The sequence below is a fragment of the Sorex fumeus genome, unplaced genomic scaffold (genome assembly GCF_029834395.1).
Source record: "Sorex fumeus unplaced genomic scaffold, SorFum_2.1 ptg000014l, whole genome shotgun sequence".
NCBI lineage: Eukaryota > Metazoa > Chordata > Mammalia > Eulipotyphla > Soricidae > Sorex > Sorex fumeus.
In genome coordinates this window covers 14,443,287-14,465,346 of record NW_026606071.1, presented here as the reverse complement: position 1 = coordinate 14,465,346, position 22,060 = coordinate 14,443,287, and the positions used below count along the sequence as shown (strand labels likewise).

At 38.7% G+C, this 22,060-nt stretch overlaps 1 protein-coding gene across 4 annotated transcripts in view; it reads left to right on the top strand.

Moving 5' to 3' along the window:
* The window catches only part of ANKRD44 (ankyrin repeat domain 44), a 344,812-nt gene that overhangs the window by 136,479 nt on the left and 186,273 nt on the right, over nt 1–22,060 (top strand). For all 4 annotated transcript variants that reach the window (XM_056111738.1, XM_056111735.1, XM_056111737.1 and 1 more), the window contains exon 2: nt 137–220. In XM_056111738.1, coding sequence (XP_055967713.1) covers nt 137–220 — 84 coding nt within the window. The remainder of the gene's footprint in view (nt 1–136; nt 221–22,060) is intronic.

Sequence of the window (22,060 nt, the reverse complement as noted above, 5' to 3'; positions counted from 1 at the left end):
CAAGTGCTTAGTTCCTATGTGCCAGTTGATAATTGTTGAATAAACCTTTGGGAAACAAATATTCTAGCCACCATTATCTGAATGTAAGCAGAGTATTTAGTTATAATTCTTATGAAAATTTCTACTGTATTTGCAGCCACCACTGGTCCAAGCCATCTTCAGCGGTGATCCAGAGGAGATTCGGATGCTCATTCACAAAACCGAAGATGTAAATGCCCTGGTAGGAGATGCCATGGTTTGCCTGCTTAGGCTTCTAAATCTGGGCTATGAACCTTTTTTCTTCTGTGACCTCTTTGGTATCTTGTTGAAGCTTTAGCCTACTTATTATTATACTGTTTTTAAATCCACAAAGTGAAATATGTAGATTTTGAAAGGAAATAAATTATACTTAAACCATTATCAAAATATTAAAATTAAAATGTGTGGTATAATGATATATATTCTTTATGATTTGACATTAAACACCAAGATTCAGCTTAAGATCTAATTGTCATGGGCACATTTCAAAATAGATTGATGGACATCGTCAATATTTTGTATTATTTACAAACATTCTAACATGATATGGATGTACTGTGATTTTTGCTTATGACCTAGTTTTTGCTGATAGTACTGAGGTTTGATAACTGCATTCATGAAGGAAGGCAACATAAACTACCCATTATAAGTTAGAAAAAATAAAAGTATATTAATTATCTTTTCAAAGTCTTTGAATCTCTAGAATCCACACCCTCTACAAGAGTTGACAAACTTTGGTCAATGTTATAAACTACCAGCTAAGGATAGTTTTTTTAAAATTTATGCAAGACTGAGAAAAGAGATCTTGTGACATCTGAAAATAATGTGAAATACACATTTTGATGTCTATACTCAAAGCTTTTCTGGGAATATGATCATGAATTGTCATTCAGCAATAGCAGAGTTGAGAAGTAACAAAGAGTATGTGTAATAAAAAAATCCAAACTACTGTATTGCCCATGAGAAAAAGTTTGCTGATCTCAACCAAGCTTTGTCACCTTGGGATCAGTAATGAATTGGGTGTCTTGTGTACTCTGAAACTGTACAAAGTGTATGCATGCATGTGTGGGAAATACATGCTTCTCTGTGAAAAGGCATTATACCAAATTCTTAAATGTGTCTTTAGTCGTCAAAATAATCAGAGTCACCTGATCTAGAAAATCTTAAAAGCAACCAACCTGCAATGAAGAAAGGAAAAGAGTAGTCAATAATTTACCCTTTTAAAACTCTTCAAGACCTGGACTGAACAAGCAATTATATGAAGAACATACTACTAATTTTGTTAATGTGACTCAATTACCTAAATACCCTAGTCCATCAGGGAGAGGAAGTCTTTGAAGTGTGTAATGTGAAGCAGAAACAACAGTCGGAGTGAGGCACATGGGCTGTGGCAGAAGAACTTTGCTGTGGGTGATTTCTGTCTAGATGGCATTTGTAGCCCATCGGCTGAAAGCTTGATTCAGAGGTTGGTCCTTGTTCTATGGCAGTGTAGACTTGTGTGGCTTTTTTTTTTCTTTTCAAAAAACTCTTTCGTCAGCTTTTCTTTAGCTGGCACTGAAAACAGGGCGATGTCTTTTAGAGACATTTGTATAAGGTAAGCACAGATGAGACCAGAGCCCAGACTGTTGGAGAAGGAAGTTGGGCATCTGTCCAAGGCCTCCGGGACATGCCCTGCACTTCTGAGAGGGAGAGAGGCCAGCCAGCCAACTATCTGGGGTTTTGATATCACCCGAATTTGCCCAGCCTGTCTGTGTCTGTTGCCCAAGTCCAGGCAAGCCCAAGGCAAGAATAATTTCTTTCCCTGATGATCATGAGCAAACAACTTTTAGTCAGTTTTGGTACTTAGTATCTTTAGAAAAGATTGTACTGACCTCTGAATGGCCTTTCTTTCTCCTTAGGGATATAACAGTTGTTAGCTGATAAAGTTTAGGAGAGTTACTGAATTAATTAGTTAGATATTGAACTACTGTGATGCATAAGCTTATGATGGCTCAGACATAAAGGCTTAGTTCTCTTATGAACATATTATAGGAGGACTCTTTTATAGATAGGATCCAAATCAAGATGTAGATTCCCCCTTCCCCCCCTTTTTTTTGTGTTCGGCCACACCCAGCATTACTGAGGGCTTACTTTTGGCTGTGCACTTAGGGATCACTCCTTGTGGTAATTGGAGGGCCATATAGGGTCCCAGGGATAGAACGTGGGTAGACTGCACACAAGATAAGTGTACAATCTCTCCAGTCTCTATTAACATGTGTCTTTTAAGGTTAACCCTGGGGATTGTTTTCAGTTCACAAAATCCGGGAAAAGCAAGCATGGGAGAATTTTATGGGACAATTATAAGTGATATAATAACTTCTATTCATATTGCAAGAGAGATAGGAAACTAGTCTCACTATACCCCAAAAGCCAGAGAACATGGTTATCAATACTGGCCATACCAAACTTTGAACTTTGCAGAATTGTAGGGAATTGGATAATATGATTATTGGTGCAGTACCTTATTTATTCAACAATTATTTACTGAGTTCAGAGCCTGTGCTAGTTCTAGGGATGCAACAGAGAGCACTTAACTTCATGAAACTACAAGGGAGAAAAGCCAGTGAATTAGAAATTATCCTGCCATGCACATTTGGAAGGGAAAATCCAGGGCACCAGGCACAGACTTAGGTTAACTACAATGGGCTGACAAGATGATGTGTAAATTGACAATGGGCACCGCTGTGGAATTTGTTTTTATGTTTGTGGGCCGTGGACTGTGTGGCAGCAGGAAAGGTGGAGTGAAGGGAGAGGAATAAATAAAATAAATGAGTGGTTGAAAGAATGAATGTGTAAACTCAAGGAGGGTCTGTGTTCCTTAGGCTAGTTCTGTGATTCTCTGGTCCATAATTCACACCTATTTAGATCCCCTCTTTGTTCTTTCTCTTCCTCAGTTGAGCATAATGAAAATGATTTGAATCCCCTGCTTGATTATTACTTACATTAGAAGCACTGAACTGTCATCTTTATATCATACTTTACTCTTGCCAACAAGATCTTAGGATCAGACATATTGACTGTTTTATTAGGAGTGGAAGTAGGGGGATGAGTTAGATTGGGGGATGATCTGGTGTTAATGAAAGACAGAGGGCAATAAAAAAAATAAGGATTAGAAGTCTAAGTCCAAAGATTTCTTTCAGGATATAAGAGGCTGCTAATCAGTACAGTCAATTGTTGTGGAGTGAAATAAATAGTGGAAGAATCTTTCAGTAGTGGAGAACCTTTTTTTTTTTTCTACAAAGAGCCTTTTGGAATTTGTAACAGGCAGACAGGCCACAAGCAGTGGATGAGAAGTGTATATGTCTGTCCTGTCAGGTGCCAGGATCAGATCACATGATTTTGTGAGCCATGTATGTCTCACGGGCTTAATGTTCCCTATCCCTATCCTAGATGGAAAACATTACCTGTCTTTTTTCCTTCTCATCTGTTGCTTTTCTCTCTTTATCCTCATTTAATTGCTTAATATTTCTCTTTTGTCTTAGGTTCTGATTATAAATATTTAAAAATATAAATATTATTTTCCTTTTTTCTCTATCACTAGTTTCTAATATTATAGAATTCTAGGGATATAAAATATGTATATATTCCATCAAAGTTCTGGTATCATCACAACACCAAAAATACCTTCCTTTCTTCCCATTCTTGCATCACTCACCTTTCTCTATGGTCACCACCACAGTTATTACTAAATCTCAAGTTTGCTTTATTGGCTCATTTCTCCCCTAACTCTCTTTCGATAGGTCATCTATTTTTGGGTGTAAATACTCTTTATTTAACTGATCTTGAAAAAGGGAGTTATTTCCTACAATTGGTAATTCTGAACATTTTGCTTCAACCAAAACAAATAACACAACTCATCTGCACTTCTTCTATTATTCTCCACAGTTCCAATCCAATCTGCCTTCCCAGGTCTACTCCTTGTTTTAAGTTGCTCTGATTTGCACTTCATTTCCCCTGGTTGCCATTTCTGCCTCATCCAGTCACCTTCCCCTTAACTCCCATAGTTCTTTTTTTATTTCACAGATCTCCTTACTTGAGTTATTTATGTGTATCTGCATTTTATTTTAAGAGAGTATGGCCATGATGTTGTTCATTCTCATCCACTCAGTTGTCCATCCAGTCTTACAACACATGTTGAGACAGTGACTAAACCCAACTTTGTTATTTATGTAGGTGGATCCCTTTTGTGATGGCCTATTTCCTATTTCTGCCAATGAGGACAAGTTGCTGAAGTATCAGCTGATGTCTCAAGTCTCTTGGACTGGAGTGATAGCACAGTGGGTAGGGCATTTGCCTTGCACACAGCTGACCTTGGCCAACCCAGGTTCAATTCCTCCATCCCTCTCGGAGAGCCTGGCAAGCTACCGAGAGTATCCCAGCTTGCCAGGTAGAGCCTGGCAAGCTACCCGTGATGTATTCGATATGCCAAAAACAGTAACAAGAAGTCTCACAATGGGGACGTTATTGGTGCCTGCTCGAGCAAATCAATGAACAACAGGAGGACATTGCTACAGTGCTACAGTCTCAGGTCTCACTTGTAAGATTAGAAGGTTTTTTTTTTTTAATTATTTTTATATGTAGATGGCTTGGAGGATCCATGAAGAATTAGGAAAGAAACTCTTAATCTTTGGTTTGTCTCTCTAGTGACATTACAGCACTGTATATGTGAGTAAACAGTAGAGTGCTGTGAGAAATTCATTTAGATAAACCCAGATGTGGCTGGTAACTAGAACAATTGTAGAAGATTTCATCAGACTAAGTTTAGTTTGAGACAGAGCTTTTTTATTCAAAATGTATGGATAGATTCTGAAGCCTCCAATTTGAACTCAGTAAAGGCATTTGTGGATTATGCTATGGCAATGTGACATTAACAAACAGTTTTAGTGTGCAGCCCGGAGCAGGAACAGGGACAAATTGTTGCCTGTCAATTATAAGTGGTAATCACCAATGTTATGTGAAAGGCTTGAAGAAATTGATGTTTAGACTGGGAAAGGACAGGGAAATTTTATTTTGCAGGAGTTCAGACAATATTGTCTGAATTTAAAATAAATTTAAATTTAAAATAAACTAATTTCATGTCATGTAGTTATAAGTTATAGAAAATAAGATTTTATGGTAGCCCCTTTAGTGCCCGAGAACAGATAACTGGTTAAAGAAACTTTGTTACATATACACAATGGAATACTATGCAGCTGTTAGAAAAGATGTCACTGTCACTGTCCTCCCATTGTTCATTGTTGTTACTGGGCTCAAGTGGGCCCAGTAACGTCTCCATTTTGAGACTTGTTGTTACTGTGTTTGACATATTGAATACGTCATGGGTAGCTTGCCAGGCTTTGCCGTGCAGGTGAGATACTCTCGGTAGCTTTTGGGGCTCTCCGAGAGGGGTGGAAGAATTGAATCCGGCTCGGCCGGGCTGGCTGCGTGCAAGGCAAACGCCCTACCACTGTGCTATCACTCCAGTCCTAGAAAAGATGAAGTCATGAAATTTGCATATATGTGGACCAACATGGAGAGGGTATCATACTAAGTGAAATGAGTCAGAGAAAGAAGGACAGACAAAGAATGACTGCGCTCATTTGTAGAATATAAAGTAGCAGAATGGGAGACTAACATCCGAGGATAATAGAGATAAGGGCAGGAGGATCGCTCCACTACTTGGAAGTCCAGCCTCACATGCTGGGGGAAAAGGCAGCTGGATGGAGAAGGGAGCACCATGATGATGCTTGGAGGGCTTACTCGGGATTGGAGATGCGTGCTAAAAGAAGAGTATAGACCAAACATGATGGCCACTAACTACCTTGATTGCAAACCATAACACCCAAAAGGACTGAGAGAGTAAAAGGGACTGTGCCTACCACAGAGGCAGGGGGCGGGGAGACAGGCTGGGGGTGGTGGGAGGGTTACTGGGAACATTGGCGGTGGAGAATGGTCACTGGTGAAGGGATGGTACTTGATCATTGTATGACTAAAACATAATCATGTAAGTCTGTAACTGTATCTCATGGTGTTTCATTTTAAAAAATTAAAAATTAAAAAAAGAAGATTTTATCTAACTATGAGAAGTAACTTAAAATCATATCTGGCTAATGAAGTTATGAATTATTTTGACAAGAAATAAGGTTCTTTAAAGATCTTTTGACTTGTGATTAATAGTGACTAATATAAGGAATACACATGACCCTTCTTTCCTATCTTGTTGTTAATAGTACATACAGTTTTTCCCCTTGAGTGATAAACACTACTCAGTCTAAACTCTTAAATTGCAGTTGACTTTTAAATTCCCATGACTATTATATGTAATATACAAAACTTTACAACTGTGAAAGATAATGCTTTTAAGATTTGTGTGCCCCATATGATACCAAACCCATGATATTTTTTCTTTTAATTTTTCCTTTGTTTTTCTTCACTTTTTGGCCTACACCCAGTTATACTCAAGGCTTATTCCTGGCTCTGCATACAGGGATGACTCCTGGCAGAACTCTGGGAACTATGCATGGTGCCAAGGATTGAACCTGGGTCAGCCATTGAACCTGGGTCAGCCATTGAACCTGGGTCAGCCATTGAACCTGGGTCAGCCATGCAAGGCAAGGACCCTACCCACTGAGCTATCTCTTTGACCCATTAATTTTTTCATAAAAAAATTTACTAACAGGTATGAACATAGACACATAGTAACTATCTTGCCAAATAAAATTGACAGTAATTCCTCAGTGTCATCACATACTCAGTACCTGTTCAGTTTCATTTTGTTCCAGTAGTCTCAAATATTTTGTTTTTATTATTGGGTTGTTCCCAAGTTGATTGTTTCAATATATTCACTACAACAAAATGATTTTGTCAAGCTGTTAATATTTGTTATTTACCCTAATTGGATTTGGTCCATATATATATATGTGTGTGTGTATGTGTGTTTGTGTGTGTGTGTGTGTATATATATATATATATATAGTCTCTATATAGAATCATCATGAGATACATAGTTACAAAGTTGTTTATAATTGGGTTTCAGTCAGTCATACAATGTTCCAGCACCATCCCTTCACCAGTGTACATTTCCCACTACCAGTGTCCCCAGTTTCTCCCCCTCAACCTACCCCCACCCCAGTATACCCCAGAAGGCACTTCTCGCTCGCATTCTCCCTTTCTCTCCCCCCCTCTCCTTTTGGGCACTATGCACTATGGTTTGCAATACAAGGTCTCTATGTATTAATGCATTTTGTTTACTTTGCCTTCTTTCAGAGTGGAAAGGGATTATATGTAAAAGTAATAGGATAGAGAAGGGAGCACCAAATAAAGGGTGTTGGGAGAAGCATGCTGAAAGTAGACTATAGACCAAACATGATTGCCACTCATTGCCTCTTTTGCAAACCACAACACCCAAAAGGAGAGAGAGAACAAAAGGGAATGCACTGCCACAGAGGCAGGGTGGGATGTGGGGGATGGGGGGTGGGAGGGATACTGGGATCCGTGGTTTTGGGAAATGGGCACTGGTGGAAGGATAGGTACTTGATCATTATATAATTGAAACCAAAGCATGAAAATTTGTAAGTCTACAACTGTACCTCATGGTGTCTCACTAAGACAAATTAAAATAAATAAATAAATAAATAAATAAATAGATTCAATGCACCATGAAAAAAAATAGGATAAAATTTGAGGTGAAAGGTAAGCTTATGTTGACACAACTTTATAGAAATAAAAGGGGAGAACATGAAAGGGTAGTTCTTGATTTCTGAATTTAGGACATAGTGACTGACTGAGTAAGTCTCAAAATCTATGTGAAGAAAGACATTGATGTTAACACTGTATGATGGGAATTTTTATTTATTTAATTTATTTAAAACATTCATTGTAGGATCAGAGAGATAATACAGTGGGTGGGGTACTTGTGCTGTATGTGGCCAACCTGTATTTGATTCCCGGCATCACATATGGTTCCCTGAGTCTAGACAGGAATGATCACTGAGCAGGAAGGAGTAAGCCATGAGCACTATGGGTGTGCCACCAAATCAGAAAAAAAAAAAGGTAAAGGTAAAGGTAAAGGCCCTCCCGTTGATCGTCGATTTGCTCGAGCGGGCCCAGTAACGTCTCCATTGGAGACTTTGTTGTTACTGTGTCTGGCATCTCGAATACTCTCGGTAGCTTGCCGGGCTCTCCGAGAGGGGTGGAGGAATTGAACTCGGGTCGGCCATGTTGGCCGCTTGTAAGGCAAACGCCCTACCCGCTGTGCTATCGCTCCAGCCAGTAAGAAAAAAAAGAAAGAAAGAAAAAAGAAAAGAAATCAAAATAAAACCCCAAAACACTCATAGTAGTTTTGATAATATCATTACCATAAGATTTTTATATTCGGGGCTGGAGTGATAGCACAGTGGGTAAGGCATTTGCCTTGCACGCGGCCAACTGGGGTTCAATTCCCAGCATCCCATATGGTCCCCTGAGCACCACCAGGAGTAATTCCTGAGTGCAGAGCCAGGAGTAATGCCTGTGCATTGCCGGGTGTGACCCAAAAAGCAAAAAAAAAAAAAAAAGATTTTTATATTCAACTTACTGCAGCTTTACCACCACCAAAGTGCTCAAGACCTAGAATGAGGGATTTTTTAAAATAGGACAGAAGAAAATTAAAATAAATAAAAATAAGACAGATTTCTACTAGTAAACATATAGCTTGATTCATGTATATGTGTATTTGTGTACAGGTATTCACTATTTCCTTTAAAACTAGAATATATGTATTTTGAATTCATCCATAAGGTTCAAAAAAGTTGTTTGCTTGTCTTTGGGTTATGCCCAGCTATGATCAGGGCATATTATTGACTCTGCACTCAGGGCTTACTCCTAGTGGGCCTCCGGGAGTCATTTGTGGTGCTAGATATTGAACCTGAATCAGACACATGCAAGGCAGGAGCATAATCCGCTGTACTAGCATCTCTCTGGCCCCTAGTTCAGTACAGTTTCACCAAAGAACCTCAAGTGATAAATTTGATTTTTTTTTTAAATTTTCCTGTTTCTGTTGCTTCAAAATCCCTAGGACAGCAGAAGTGCAAAATATATATATATATATATATATATATATATAGCACAGTATTTTAAGTTTTTGGAATTTTGGGATTTTTTTCTGTGTATGTGTGTATGTCTTACTTGGATCTTATTTTTCTGTTTTGGTGCTGCTGGTGGTGGTGGTGTCACTCCCAAGTGGGGTGAGGAGTCTGGGGGGTTGTTTGGGCAGGAAGAAACCACTAGCACTTTTTGGGCAATATGGTCAGTGGTTCAGTGTAAGGGCCAGAGGATGTAATGCTGTTGGGCCCTGTGGTTCTTGGGATACCTGGGCTGCCCCAGCTGTGCTGGGTACTTATGGGGTCACCAAATAGGGCTTTGTAGATTATATGGTGCCAGGAATTGAAACTAGTTATATTATTTCCCTGCCCCATTTTGTCTGCTTAAACTAAAATTTTCTTTTTTTGCTTTTAAAATATATTTTATTTTGATCTTTTTTGTAGTTTTGTTTGGCTTTTGTTTTTTTAAGTAAAGAATTTGTTATGGAATGAAGACCTGAAGATTTTGTTAACTTAAAGAACAGGACATTCTCTAAATTGGACAGAAGTAAGAAACTACTAGGAAGGGAGGCACACCCAGGTCCCAGGACCGATGAAAGCCAAGGGCTGGTGGGGTTAGGACCCCTTTCAGCATAAGCCTGTGAACGCGCTATGGCTCAGTCTTTATAACCTTTTAAGAGAAAATACAGGAAATATCAAAATTGTTAAATGTTGAAATATTCAACATTGTTTAGGCCAAAGAAAACATATCTGTGCTCCAAATCCAGCCTGCAGGCCACTGTTATTTGCTAGCTGTGATGAGATCAGCAGATCTCCTAACAGTTGAGTTTTCTCTGGCCACCTGCATCTGTAACTCTGAAGTTGGGCCTGAAGCTGAGAGCTCTGTGTTTTGGGTGAGCAGTGAACTGTGTTCTCCAAACTTGGATAGCACTCAGGCCCACAGGCTGGGGTGAGGGACGGGTGGAAGTCCCTTACCGTTTTGGGAGGATACCTGTGGCCAGAGGGGAGGTATCTCAGTGTGTGTCTTTCAGCATGTGTTTGACAATACTCTCTTATCCCATGCGGCTGGGTACTCCCTAGATGTAGGCCTGTGGTTTGCAAGCTGTGGCCTGTGTTAGGTAGACAGTGATTCATGAACTCCAGAGAGCACCTAGTGGTGCCTTCACAGTCAGTTACAATGCATTAAGGCAGGTCTGGTTGGCATCGTTCCTAATTATCCTCTGGGGAAAGGATGCTCAGCAGCTTAAGGACTTGTTTCTTTAGCGCTGGCCTTGGAGATCAGAAAGCCATGCTCCCTGATGGAGAAATCTTTCAGAGGTATAGGACTTGCACGCTCCAAATAAGAGATATGAGTGTTTTGGAACTCAGCAAACATTCCAAGTATAAGGACATTGGTATTATTTTGTAATGATTAGACATTTTCTCTTTTTGCAGCACAAAGAAATATTTTGCAATTTAAAAGAGGTATTTTCAGGCTGGAGCATAGTACAGTGGGTAGGGCATTTGCCTTGAACGTGTCTGACCCGAATTCAATCCCCGGCATCCCATATGGTCACCCAAGCGCCGCCCAGAATAATTCCTGAGTGCGGAGCCAGGACTAACCCCTGAGTATTGATGGGTGTAACCCAGAAAGAAAAAAAAAACCCAAAAACAAAACACACACACACATACACACACACACACACACACAAAGAGATACATTCACCAATCTTCACACACTTTCCTCCAAGAAAACTTTTTGGGATCATTTTTTAGCAGATTATTCATCACCAGCAATGCAAAATAAATTACTTTGGTTCTGCTTTGGGGGCAGGTTTTGGGGTTTGGGATGTAAACATTCGAAATATGGGAAGGTGTGGAATTGGTATTGTGGAATGGTGGTGGAATTGGTATTCGAATTGGTATTCCACAATTGGTATTGTGGAATGGTGGTGGGATTGGTATTTGAATATTAAATGCCATCAATTATTGTGAACAACTTTATAAAAATAAAATTAAATTTAAAAAAGTATTTTGATTAGCTGAGCGTAAATGTGAATGGTCATTATATTCTTAGATGAAAAGGATGCTCAGTTTTTAGAAATTGATCTGTAAATTTGGCGCAGTTGAATTGGGTAGTGGGAGTTGGTCTGGAGAAGCTTGAACCAGATCAAATGTCTTAATTTGAGGAATAAACGTGTGAAGATACTCTGAAAAAGACAACCAATAAGAGAATAGTTTCACCAAATATATTAAATTATAAAACTATGAAATTTTATAATTAAGACACTGTGTTATTGTCAGGAATAAGGAAATTAGTGGAACAAATTAGAATCCAGAAGTAGACACAAGTGTATATGGTATGAAAAATAGAGGAAGTATTTTAAACCACCCGAATGCAATGGATAATTTAATAGATGGTGTTGAGACAATTGACTAATACAAGTACAAAGCTGAACTGCTATCTCATTTCTTGTACCAAGATAAATTCTAGAGATACGGAGAAAAAAAAAAGAAATAATGGAACACAACAAAGTAGAAATAATTCTGCAATCTTGATGTGGAGAACTTTCTAAGATAAAAGAGTAAAGTTTCTAAGCATAAATAGCCCCATTAAAATCCACAATTTAAAATACATCTGAATATATAATTTCTGTACAAATCTGCTTTTGAGGCTACCATAAACAGGTTAAAAGGTAAACTTAAGATACTTGTTGTATAGGTTAAGAGCTTTTACATTCCTAAGATACAAAGAAGTCTTAAAAATTATTTCGGAGAAGAAGAAAATGATGAGTGGGTAAGTATGTTAATATTTTATCTCTGAAACATAAAGACTTCCCACACTTGTGAACTAGTGTTGCTTCAATAAATTTGTTTAAAAGGGAAAACCATAAACAAGTAGCATACAGGGGCCATTCACCAAGGGAAACTGTATAAATAAGCAAAACGTATAAGAAAACTTATCTAGTCTTAACCTCATGGGAAGCCCAAGAATTTAAATTGAACAGATATACCATGTCATCCCCTCTTCAGATTCTTTTTTCTTTTTGGGTCACACCCGGTGATCAGGGGTTACTCCTGGCTTTGCACTCAGGAATTACTCCTGGCGGTGCTCAGGGGACCATATGGGATGCTGAGAATCTAGTCCGGGTTGACTGTGTGCAAGGCAAACACCCTCCCTGCTATCCTATTGCTCCAGACAACACCCCCCACCCCCCCACCCCCGCCTTCAGATTAGCAGTGATCTGAAAATAAGTTCTTGAGAAAGTAAAGTGACACTCAGGCCTTTTGGGGGAGAGTATAATTTGTCAGACCCTTTAAATGTTGACGGGATCTCTAAACATCCTAGCTGTGTGCAACCCTCACCCCTCAGCACAGCCACACCACACCTGAGAATTTACCCTAAGGGAAATCATGGAACAATTACAGGCATAAATAAAAATGTTTGCTGATGTGTGGTTTAAAATAACAAGTTTTGAAATACCAGTAGTTTCTTTCTCAAGTATATCCATTGTACTAATGCCATGCTATTCTTAAAAAGGATGATTTGAATCAATGTTTTTCAGATATATTTGATACATAAGATCTTTAAGATAAACTTTGGAGTGAAGCAGCCAATTGTGTGTGTATATAAGAATATGTTCCACAAGTCTGATTGCTATAAAATCTGATAATGGGATTTTTTGCCTTTATTCTTATTCCTTTATTAATATTTTGAACACTGACCATCTGTCTTACTGAAAATGGAAAAACAAGTACTTTTGTACAATGTACAGAGAGACCAATAAGTCAGCTTTCAGGTAGTTCAATTTAGTATTAGAATATCAGTATTAAAATGCCCTTGTTGACTGAGTGTAGGAAATATTTCAGTGGCCCAGTCTTTAATATTTCACTGATACATTGACAATTAGAGTTATTCCTATCTTCCATTGTCTTATAAGGTTCATTCTCATGGTATTAACCAGAGCCTAAGGAGTTAGTTAAGGGGGCTGTTTCTTTTCTTTCTTTCTTTCTTTCTTTCTTTCTTTCTTTCTTTCTTTCTTTCTTTCTTATTAGTGAAACACCATGCGGTACAGTTGTAGACTTAAAAACTTCCGTGCTTGGGTTTCAGTTATACGATAATCGAGTACCCATCCCTCCATCAGTGCCCATTCTCTACCACCAATGATACCAGTAGCCTTCCCCCTTCACCCCATTCCCCCCATCCCGCCCTGCCTCTGTGGCAGGGCATTAAAAGGGGCTGTTTCATCTCAGTAGTATTCATTTTTCCTACCACCATGTTTCCAAATTTTGAAGAAATTTCAGGGTTTGATACTGAAGAGTGGGAATGTGAGTGAATATCTGTATAGTGATATCATCACATTTGTCTTGGATGTATGAACCATGTTTCATATTGTAAATAATTGAAAAATTAATTATTATGCTTAGTTTTATTGGCATTAATAGTCATGTATATTTCTAGAATACTTTTTGGGTTTATTTTATAATTTCTTTAATAGTGATGATATAATGGTTTTTTTTTTAAAAAAGTCTTGTGGGCAAGAGATAACTTATTCACAAGTAAATTGGGTTATAATCACACACCTGGACTATTTTTAAAAAACATTGTGAAATTTAAAGAATATAAGGGGACCAGAGCGATAGTACAGTGGGGAGGGTGTTTGCCTTGCATAGGGCCAACCCGGGTTCAATCCCCATCATCCCATATAGTCCCCTGAGCACCACCAGGAGTAACTCCTGAGTGCAGAGCCAGGAGGAACCCCTGAGCATCATCAGATGTGACCCCCCCCAGAAAAAAAGAATATAAGGAATTTTAGATCAGTTAGTTGTGCTTGTACTGATTTTTATTAAGGGTGTTTCATTTTTAGATTCATAAGGCCCGCTCGAGCAAATCGACGATCAACGGGAGGGCCTTTACCTTTTACCTTTACCTTATAAAGATCTATATAATTATGACAGCAGAGGCTTTTCCAATTGTTGTTTTATAGACACACTATCTTACAAACAACTTTGAAAGTAAAGAAACAAATATGGGGAACTTGAATATGTATATTAGTCAATTCAAGTAGAAACCTGGGAATAGGAATTTTCCTCATTTTACAGAGCTGTTGTAATCATTGTCCCTTTGAATATTCCTGCAGTCTGGGATAGTTTGTTCATTGGTTTGTTTATTTCTTCATTTATTCGTTCATTTCTTCCATACTTCCTTTCTTCTTTTGTTTCCTCTCTCTCTTCCTTTTACTCTTTTTGGGGTCTTAAATATGCGCTATCTTTAATCCACTTGAGTTTCTTAAGTGTGCTTTCTAGGTCATTCTAAGTGTAACTTACATAGGTCACCTTCTCCTCCAGTCTCCCTTTAAAAATCCTTCATAACTTTCCCCACTCTCAACTACACACATTTACACTTTCTGATATAGCTCTTTCAAGAGCAAACCTTGTAAATCCCATGTGATACATTTTATTCATTGATACACATAAACCATATCAGTCACCCTCAAATGCACTAAGTCCAATGTAGGAAAAAGAGCACTGGATCAGATCCGGGACAGAAGTCTTGGTTTCTCTGTACCCCTGAGTAAGCAAGCCAATCTACTCCATTTTCTGTGTATAAAACGGGCACAATAATAAAAATTTTATAAACTTATTGTTAGACAAAGCAAGTTATATGCACATGTCAGGATTAACTTTAGCTGCATTAGACAGAAAACCAATAATGTAAAACAGTAGCTCTTAGTAAAGTAGGAGTTTATTTTACTAAAATATATTGGTTTTGAGTAAAATACAAGTGTATTTACAAAAAAGTCCTGTGATGGGTTGTGCAGAATGAGCATGGTACTCCACATTAGTGAAAAAGTCTTTGTTCCTTCCCTGCTGCCATCCATTGCCCAACATGACCATTGGTGCTCCAGCCTTCACATACTAATTCCAGCTAGCAGGAAGAAGAACACGATTGTTTGTGTATCATTCAGAATCATCTAAGATGGTCATGGGCACAGCTAAAATAGTCAGGTATGAATTATAGAGATTATAGGCCAGTCAGTAGTATTTGCCATGGTATGTGAAAGATGTTTGTGACCTAGAAAATGCTGAGTACAAAAGAAAATATATAATACCGCTGTGAGGCAACCTCATATCCATTCTTTTTTTAAAATTTATTTTATTTTATTTTTTTTATTAGTGAAACACCATGAGGTACAGTTGTAGATTTACAATTTTTTTGTGCTTGGGTTTCGATTATACAATGATCAAATATCCATCCCTCCACCAGTGCCCATTTTATCCATTCTTCTAGTGTTATTAAATATCTGTTGTGGGTAAAACTCTGGCTCTAACACTTCATAGATTGCATATATATCTTTTTTCTATTTGGGTGGTGGTTGAGGGGCCACATCCTGTGATGCTCAGGGTTACTCTGCACTCAGAAATTACTCCTGGCGGCACTCAGGGGACTATATGGGATGTCAGGCATCCAACCTGAGCCAGCTGTGTTTAAGGCAAGAGCCCTACTCACTATGGCTTATGGCCCCTCACATCATATATTTTCTTTGTCACCTTATGTTAACTTCACAAAAGTGTTTGACAGATTCTTGTCACTGCATTATTGTTTTTTGTTTTTCTTCTTTTGCTGAGCATGTGGCAACACTTTAGGGGAATGAAGAGTCTCATTGGAGCAGATAGTAAACAGCAGCTCTCTCATTCACCAGCACAGATGCTGTGTTCTTCCTTCCAGCTGAGTCTGTCATCTGTCATCTCATAATCTATATTGATTTATTATTATCATCATTACTATTATTCTGGTTTTGGAGTCACACCTGGCAGTGCTCAGGGCTTATTCCTGGTTTTCTGCTCAGGGATCATTCCTGGTATTGGGTGGGGGACCATATGCAGCACTGGTGGTTGAATCAGAATTGCAGCTGAAGTGGCCACATGTGAGGCAGGTGTCTTACCTCCTGTACTAGCCTCTTAGGCCTAAAACACGTTGATCTGGACCTTGTATCCTCACATGCTTTGTAATATATGCCAAAAAAATGCCCATCAATTAAAATACATCCTAGATTAACTCTTGATTTTATTTGTTGGTTTGGGCGCCATACCTGGCAGTTCCCAGAAGTTATTCCTGGCAGGGCTCCGGGGACCATATGGAGTGCCAGAGATTGAACGTGAGTCAGCCAGGTGCAAGGCAAATGCTGTGCTATCACTCCAGTCCCCCTCTCTTTTGATTTTAAATCGGGAGCCCTTAGTGGTTGAATGACCATTTATTATTTGGGAAGCAGAGATGAAGGGAGGATAAATGGATGGATGGAAGACAGCAGAAAGAGAGACTGATTAGTAACCATATACCACCTAAAGATTAGGCATTACTGACCATGCCAGCTGTTTCTCAGGAAGTCCCAGTACAAATGAAATAGGTCCTGAAATCACAGACTTAAGAGATCCAGAGATGTTTGACATTGTTCCTCCTAATCTTTCAGGAATTGATAGTGGGTTTTCTTTCAAAAATATTTTACAGTGAAAAAGACGTCAGCATTCAGAAAACACACATGGACTTACCATGAGTTGGAACAATGTCAATAATTTTCTATAGGGACTGGAGCACAGTGGGTAGGGTGTTTGCCTTGCATGCAGCCAACATGGGTTTGATTCCCAGAATCCCATATGGTCCCTTAAGCACAGCCAGGAGTAATTCCTGAGTGCAGTGCCAGGAGTAACCCCTGCGCATTGCCTGGTGTGACCCAAAAGAAAAAAATTGTTATATTTACTTAGAAGATTACAGTTTTATAGACTTAGAGATCCCATGCCATGCCCTATCATTTCCACCCCCAAGCTCCTCATGTCCTGTTATTTTTGAAGAGAAATGCTCATCTGGGCTGTATTCCCTGATCTTCCTCTGACTAAGGTCATAGGCATAGTCTAACCACCTCTGACCTCTTTTTCTAGGACTTTCACTTGTGTGACATTAGTGTATTTGCATGTCTTCTGTCATCTCTCTCCTTGGCTTATCAGCTCCCTGAAAGTGGGACATAACTTGTTCTCGTTGAGTCATCTTCACTTGCGAAAACCAGGAATGTCTAAGCAGAGTTGAAGCCTTGTTTCAGGTCTTCTCACTATCATGCTGCCCCTCTCTCTTGCCTTTGTGCATGTTGGGAGCCAGTCCTAAAATTTTGTATGGTCTCTTCATCCTTGTCTTTTATATACTCTCTCTCATTAATTTTGGGAAATCTCCTAGGTTCATAAGGTCTCCAGGGCACTCCTGGAAATAAATTACCAATTGGGCCTAATGGGTCTGGCAATGAGGCCAGAGAACCATCTGAGCAACCCAGTTGGTGCTTAACTGGCCACCAGGTCTATACCCAGCAGTTCTTGTAAGAGCTTGGGGATGCAAAATTGGGTCCTTCTGTATATTTGGTATGTGCACTATCTCCCCAACCCATTCATTTAATTTTTTTACCTCTCAATCTGTTGCACATGCTTAATAATTAGATGGTGTTTCGTATCTTTAAAAGATTACACATGCAGGGGCTGGAGCGATAGCACAGCAGGTAGGGCGTTTGCCTTGCACTCGGCCGACCCGGGTTTGATTCCCAGCATCCCATATGGTCTCCCAGCACTGCCAGGAGTAATTTCTGAGTGCAGAGCCAGGAGTAACCCCTGTGCATCACCGGGTGTGACCCAAAAAAGCAAAAAAAATTTTAAAAAGATTACATATGCAGATTGTTAGTACTCTCTGTAAGTTGTTATTTCTCAGTAGTGTGTATTTAAGATTTTATCTTTGTGGTTGGATGAGCGTTCATTTCATTTATTTCATATGCCTTAATATCTGTAGGATTTTAATCACAGTTTATTATTTGCCAGAGTCTTTTAATCATGGTTAAAGGCCCTCCTGTTGTTCGTCGATTTGCTCGAGTGGGCCCAGTAACGTCTCCATTGGAGACTTTGTTGTTACTGTGTTTGGCATATTGAATACGTCACGGGGAGCTTGCCAGGCTCTGCCGTGCGGGCGAGATACTCTCGGTAGCTTGCCGGGCTCTCCGAGAGGGGAGGAGGAATCGAACTCCGGTCGGCCATGTTGGCTGCATGCAAGGCAAACACCCTACCGCTGTGCTATCACTCCTCACTTTTTTTTTTTTGGACAGAACCTTATCACATCTAACTTGTTGCAACAGTTGCACCAATGCTAGAAATGGTAGAAAAGTGATTAAAACAGCAAATTTTTGTGTTATTTATTTAAATAATAGATTAAAATATAATTGTGTTTTTATAAAGTATTCTACAATTAAAATACTATGTGTGGCTGAAAATGTAGTACCAGGTTAAGGCATTTGCCTTGCAGATGGCTGATCCCTGTTTGATTCCCGGCACCACATAAGGCTCCCTAAGACCCACAATGAGTGATGCTAGACAGGAGTCCTTGAATACAGCTTGGTGTGACCCTAAGACAAACAGCATTTTAAACTTATCAATGTTATTGATAATAAGAATTTAGAAGGGGAACTAGTAAGACAAAAAGTCTAATGTGTTTTGTACTTTTTTGTGAATTAAAAAAATTATTAGTATCTTTAGAGAGCGAATTTCACTCAGAGTGATAGGATACATTTAATTATAAAATTGTATCCCCCCACCCCCATAGTGATTTTGTTCTTGAAAGTTCAGCAAGTGATGTTTTCTTAAAGAAGAAATATAAATGACCAACAGGCATATGAAAAGATGGTCCACATCACTGACTATGAAGGACATAAAAATAAAAGCCACAATGAGCTATATCACCACGCACCTGGTAACAAGTCTAATATCAACATGATAAGAGAACAGGTTGAGGAAGGTGTGGAGAAAAGTGAAGCTTTCCACTTTTTGTGAGAATGTAAATTGGTCAGCCATGATGGAATGTCAAAGTCTTAAAATTAGACCTGCCATGTAATCTAGTAATTTCATATTCAAAGGAAATGAAGTCAGTATCTTGAGATAGCCTCACTTTCATGTTTATAGCAGCATTATTCACAGTAGCTAAGGTGTGGAAACAAACAGTTTGTAGATGGATGGATTCATAAAGAAAATGTGGTTTGTCAATAGTAATTTGTCACAATAAGATATATTCTGAGAAGTGCCTTGTTAGACTTTTTCATGGTGTGAACATCAGAGAGCGTAATTAACCTAACCTAGATGGTTCTTCCTATTGCACACCTAGACTATAGTTTTAGAGCTATAATTGTATAGATAAGATGTCATTGACTGAAATGTTGTTAGTGATGCACAATTGTTCATACAATGGAATGTGATTTGACTTTGGAATGTTATTAGACTTCAAAGCAGAAGGACTGTTTTTGTTATAACATGATAACTTGATTTCAGTCATAGGTGCTCAACTTTAGTACCTGGTTTTTCTTTCAGAAATATGATATTCTTTATGATGTTGTAGGTAAAGTTGTACATATCATTGAAGAAGTTAAGGATGATTTCATCACCCATAATTTTTAATGATAACTCAGTCATGCTAGGCTGTGAAACTGGTCTACAAATATCCCGTGATTGACCTGGCTTGATATTTTGCATATAAATGTCCACTGGGACTAGACTATGTACATCTTATCTTTGGAGCTCTAGTTAGATTTTACTATTTGGCAACTTCAAAGCAGATCTTGTTACTGCATTTCCTAATGTGATTGCTCTATTTCCTCAAACCCTATTAAACTCCAATACTTAAGAACAGCATTTAAAACACAAATGGTAACTAAATTAACACTCTAACTCTGGCAGTTTCACTTCAAATATCTTCACTCAGGAGATATTTGTTGAATGTTTCCACCATGTTCCTGGCACTGTGCTTGGGGCTAGCAGCATAGTATAAGCTGCCTGATAGTATAAGCTTATCTGATCTAGGAGGAGATGTTCCTAGATCACATATAACTGAAACAAACGAATAGCCAATACCTGTATAGCCAACATCTGTCTCAGTTGTTTATAATTAAGGGAAATGGTCAGTATTGTAGAATAAAACATTTCTGTGATTGCACACTCCCTGTGTACCAGGATTTTAACAGCAATAGATCACTGCCTGTAGCCACAGTGTCACGAAGTGCCCAGGGAAGGTGTGAGGATGGGGGTCTAGAAGAGCTTGTTAGTTAACTATCTTTATCAATGGTTTTCTCTAGGTTCTAAATAAATAACAATGATAATGATGATGAGAGTAGTAGTAGTAATTTTTTGTTTTGCTGATGTTTCCAAAATTTTTATAAAGCAAAGTGAAAGCATCTTTAGACACTTTCAATTTTATTTAATTAAAAAATTGAGCAGCAGATAGATTTTCCATATGACCTCTGTCCCCATTTTATCCAAAATTAATCATTTATATTAAGGTTTATTCTTGGTTTGACAAACATATAATGAATGACACATGTTCACTGTTATGTTACCATATAGAATCATTTCACTGACTTCAAAGTCCTCTTTATGTTTCCTGTTCATCTCTTTGTTCCCCATTGTATTTTAAATATAACCTAAGAAATAACCAAGAAAGTTTGCCTAAAATACGAAAGCATCCCCAACTGGAGTCTCATGCCCAAACCCTCCCAAGTGCCTTCTGGAATCAGTACTGATTATGTTGGCTTCTCTGGGTATCTTACCTCTCTTTAAGAACTGATGCATGTAGTACAAATACACAAAGTTTATGTCAGGATCTGTGGCAGTAAATCTTATTGTTTCAGAACTGGTGAATGTGCTGGATATGCTCATAGCCAACATGTTGGTCCCTGTCTTCCTCCTCTCCCTCACACTTTTACCACCTTCACATGTACATAAAGATTGGAAATCCCTGAACATGGCTGCTCTCATACTCCTGAGGGCTGAGGGTTTTCTGTGCTCCAGATGTCTGATTACAATACAAACAGACCTATTTACTTTTTAGGAAGCAAATGTTTTCTGTGTTCAACTGAGCTTGCAAAATTTCATTAAGAAGCTAATCATTAGCTCTGATTAAGTAAACATTGGGTGTTTGGCATGAATATTTTAACTTCCTATTCTCAAGCTGGCTCAGCCTTCTCGAGGTTATAGATGGTCCGTTGGGACAAATAATTTTTTAGTCACCTGTGCAGTTCTCTCCTCCATCATCAGAGAATCTCCTTCCCTCCTCCATTCAACTGGGGAAGGAAACCGCAGCTCTCCCAGAGCTCTGCCAGAAGTGGATTCTCTGATGCTTATTAGACTTTTCTCATGAAATTTAAATAGCAGATTTCATTCTTACCTATTTCACTACAGGAAAGAAACTACACTCTGTTCCTCTTTATAATTCAACAAGAAATGATAATTTTTCATCCTTGTATAGTTGCTTTTATTAGCTGTTAATACTCTAACAAAAAAGATTTATTTTTACTGGTATAAAAATATATGTAAATATGTGTTTAATATTAATTGTTTTTTCCAAACCTAGGAAAGAACGAAAGAAATAAAGACATACAAAACTTAAAGTGGTGGTACTGGAGCGATAGCACAGCAGATAGGGCATTTGCCTTGCACTCGGCTGATCGGGTTCGATTCCCAGCATCTCATATGGTCCCTTGAGCACTTCCAGGAGTAATTCCTGAGTGCATGAGCCAGGAGTAACACTTGTGCAACCCCAGGAGTGACCAAAAAAGAAAAAAAAGTGGTTACTTCTGGTGACTCAGCCGTTATTAATATTCCTATAGTCACATTAAATTGAAATGGTACTAGAAAGATTCTCTCTGGAAAAGAATATATTATGGCATATTCCAAAAAATATTTCTTTTTTTTGTTTTGTTTATTTTACTTTTTGGGTCACACCCAGCGATGCTCAGGGGTTATTCCTGGCTCTGTACTTAGGAATTACTCCTGGCGGTGCTTGGGGGACCATATGGGATGCCGGGGATTGAACCCAGGTCGGCCGCGTTCAAGGCAAACACCCTACCTGCTGTGCTATCACTCCGGCCCCCAAAAAATATTTCTTAGAGTTCATA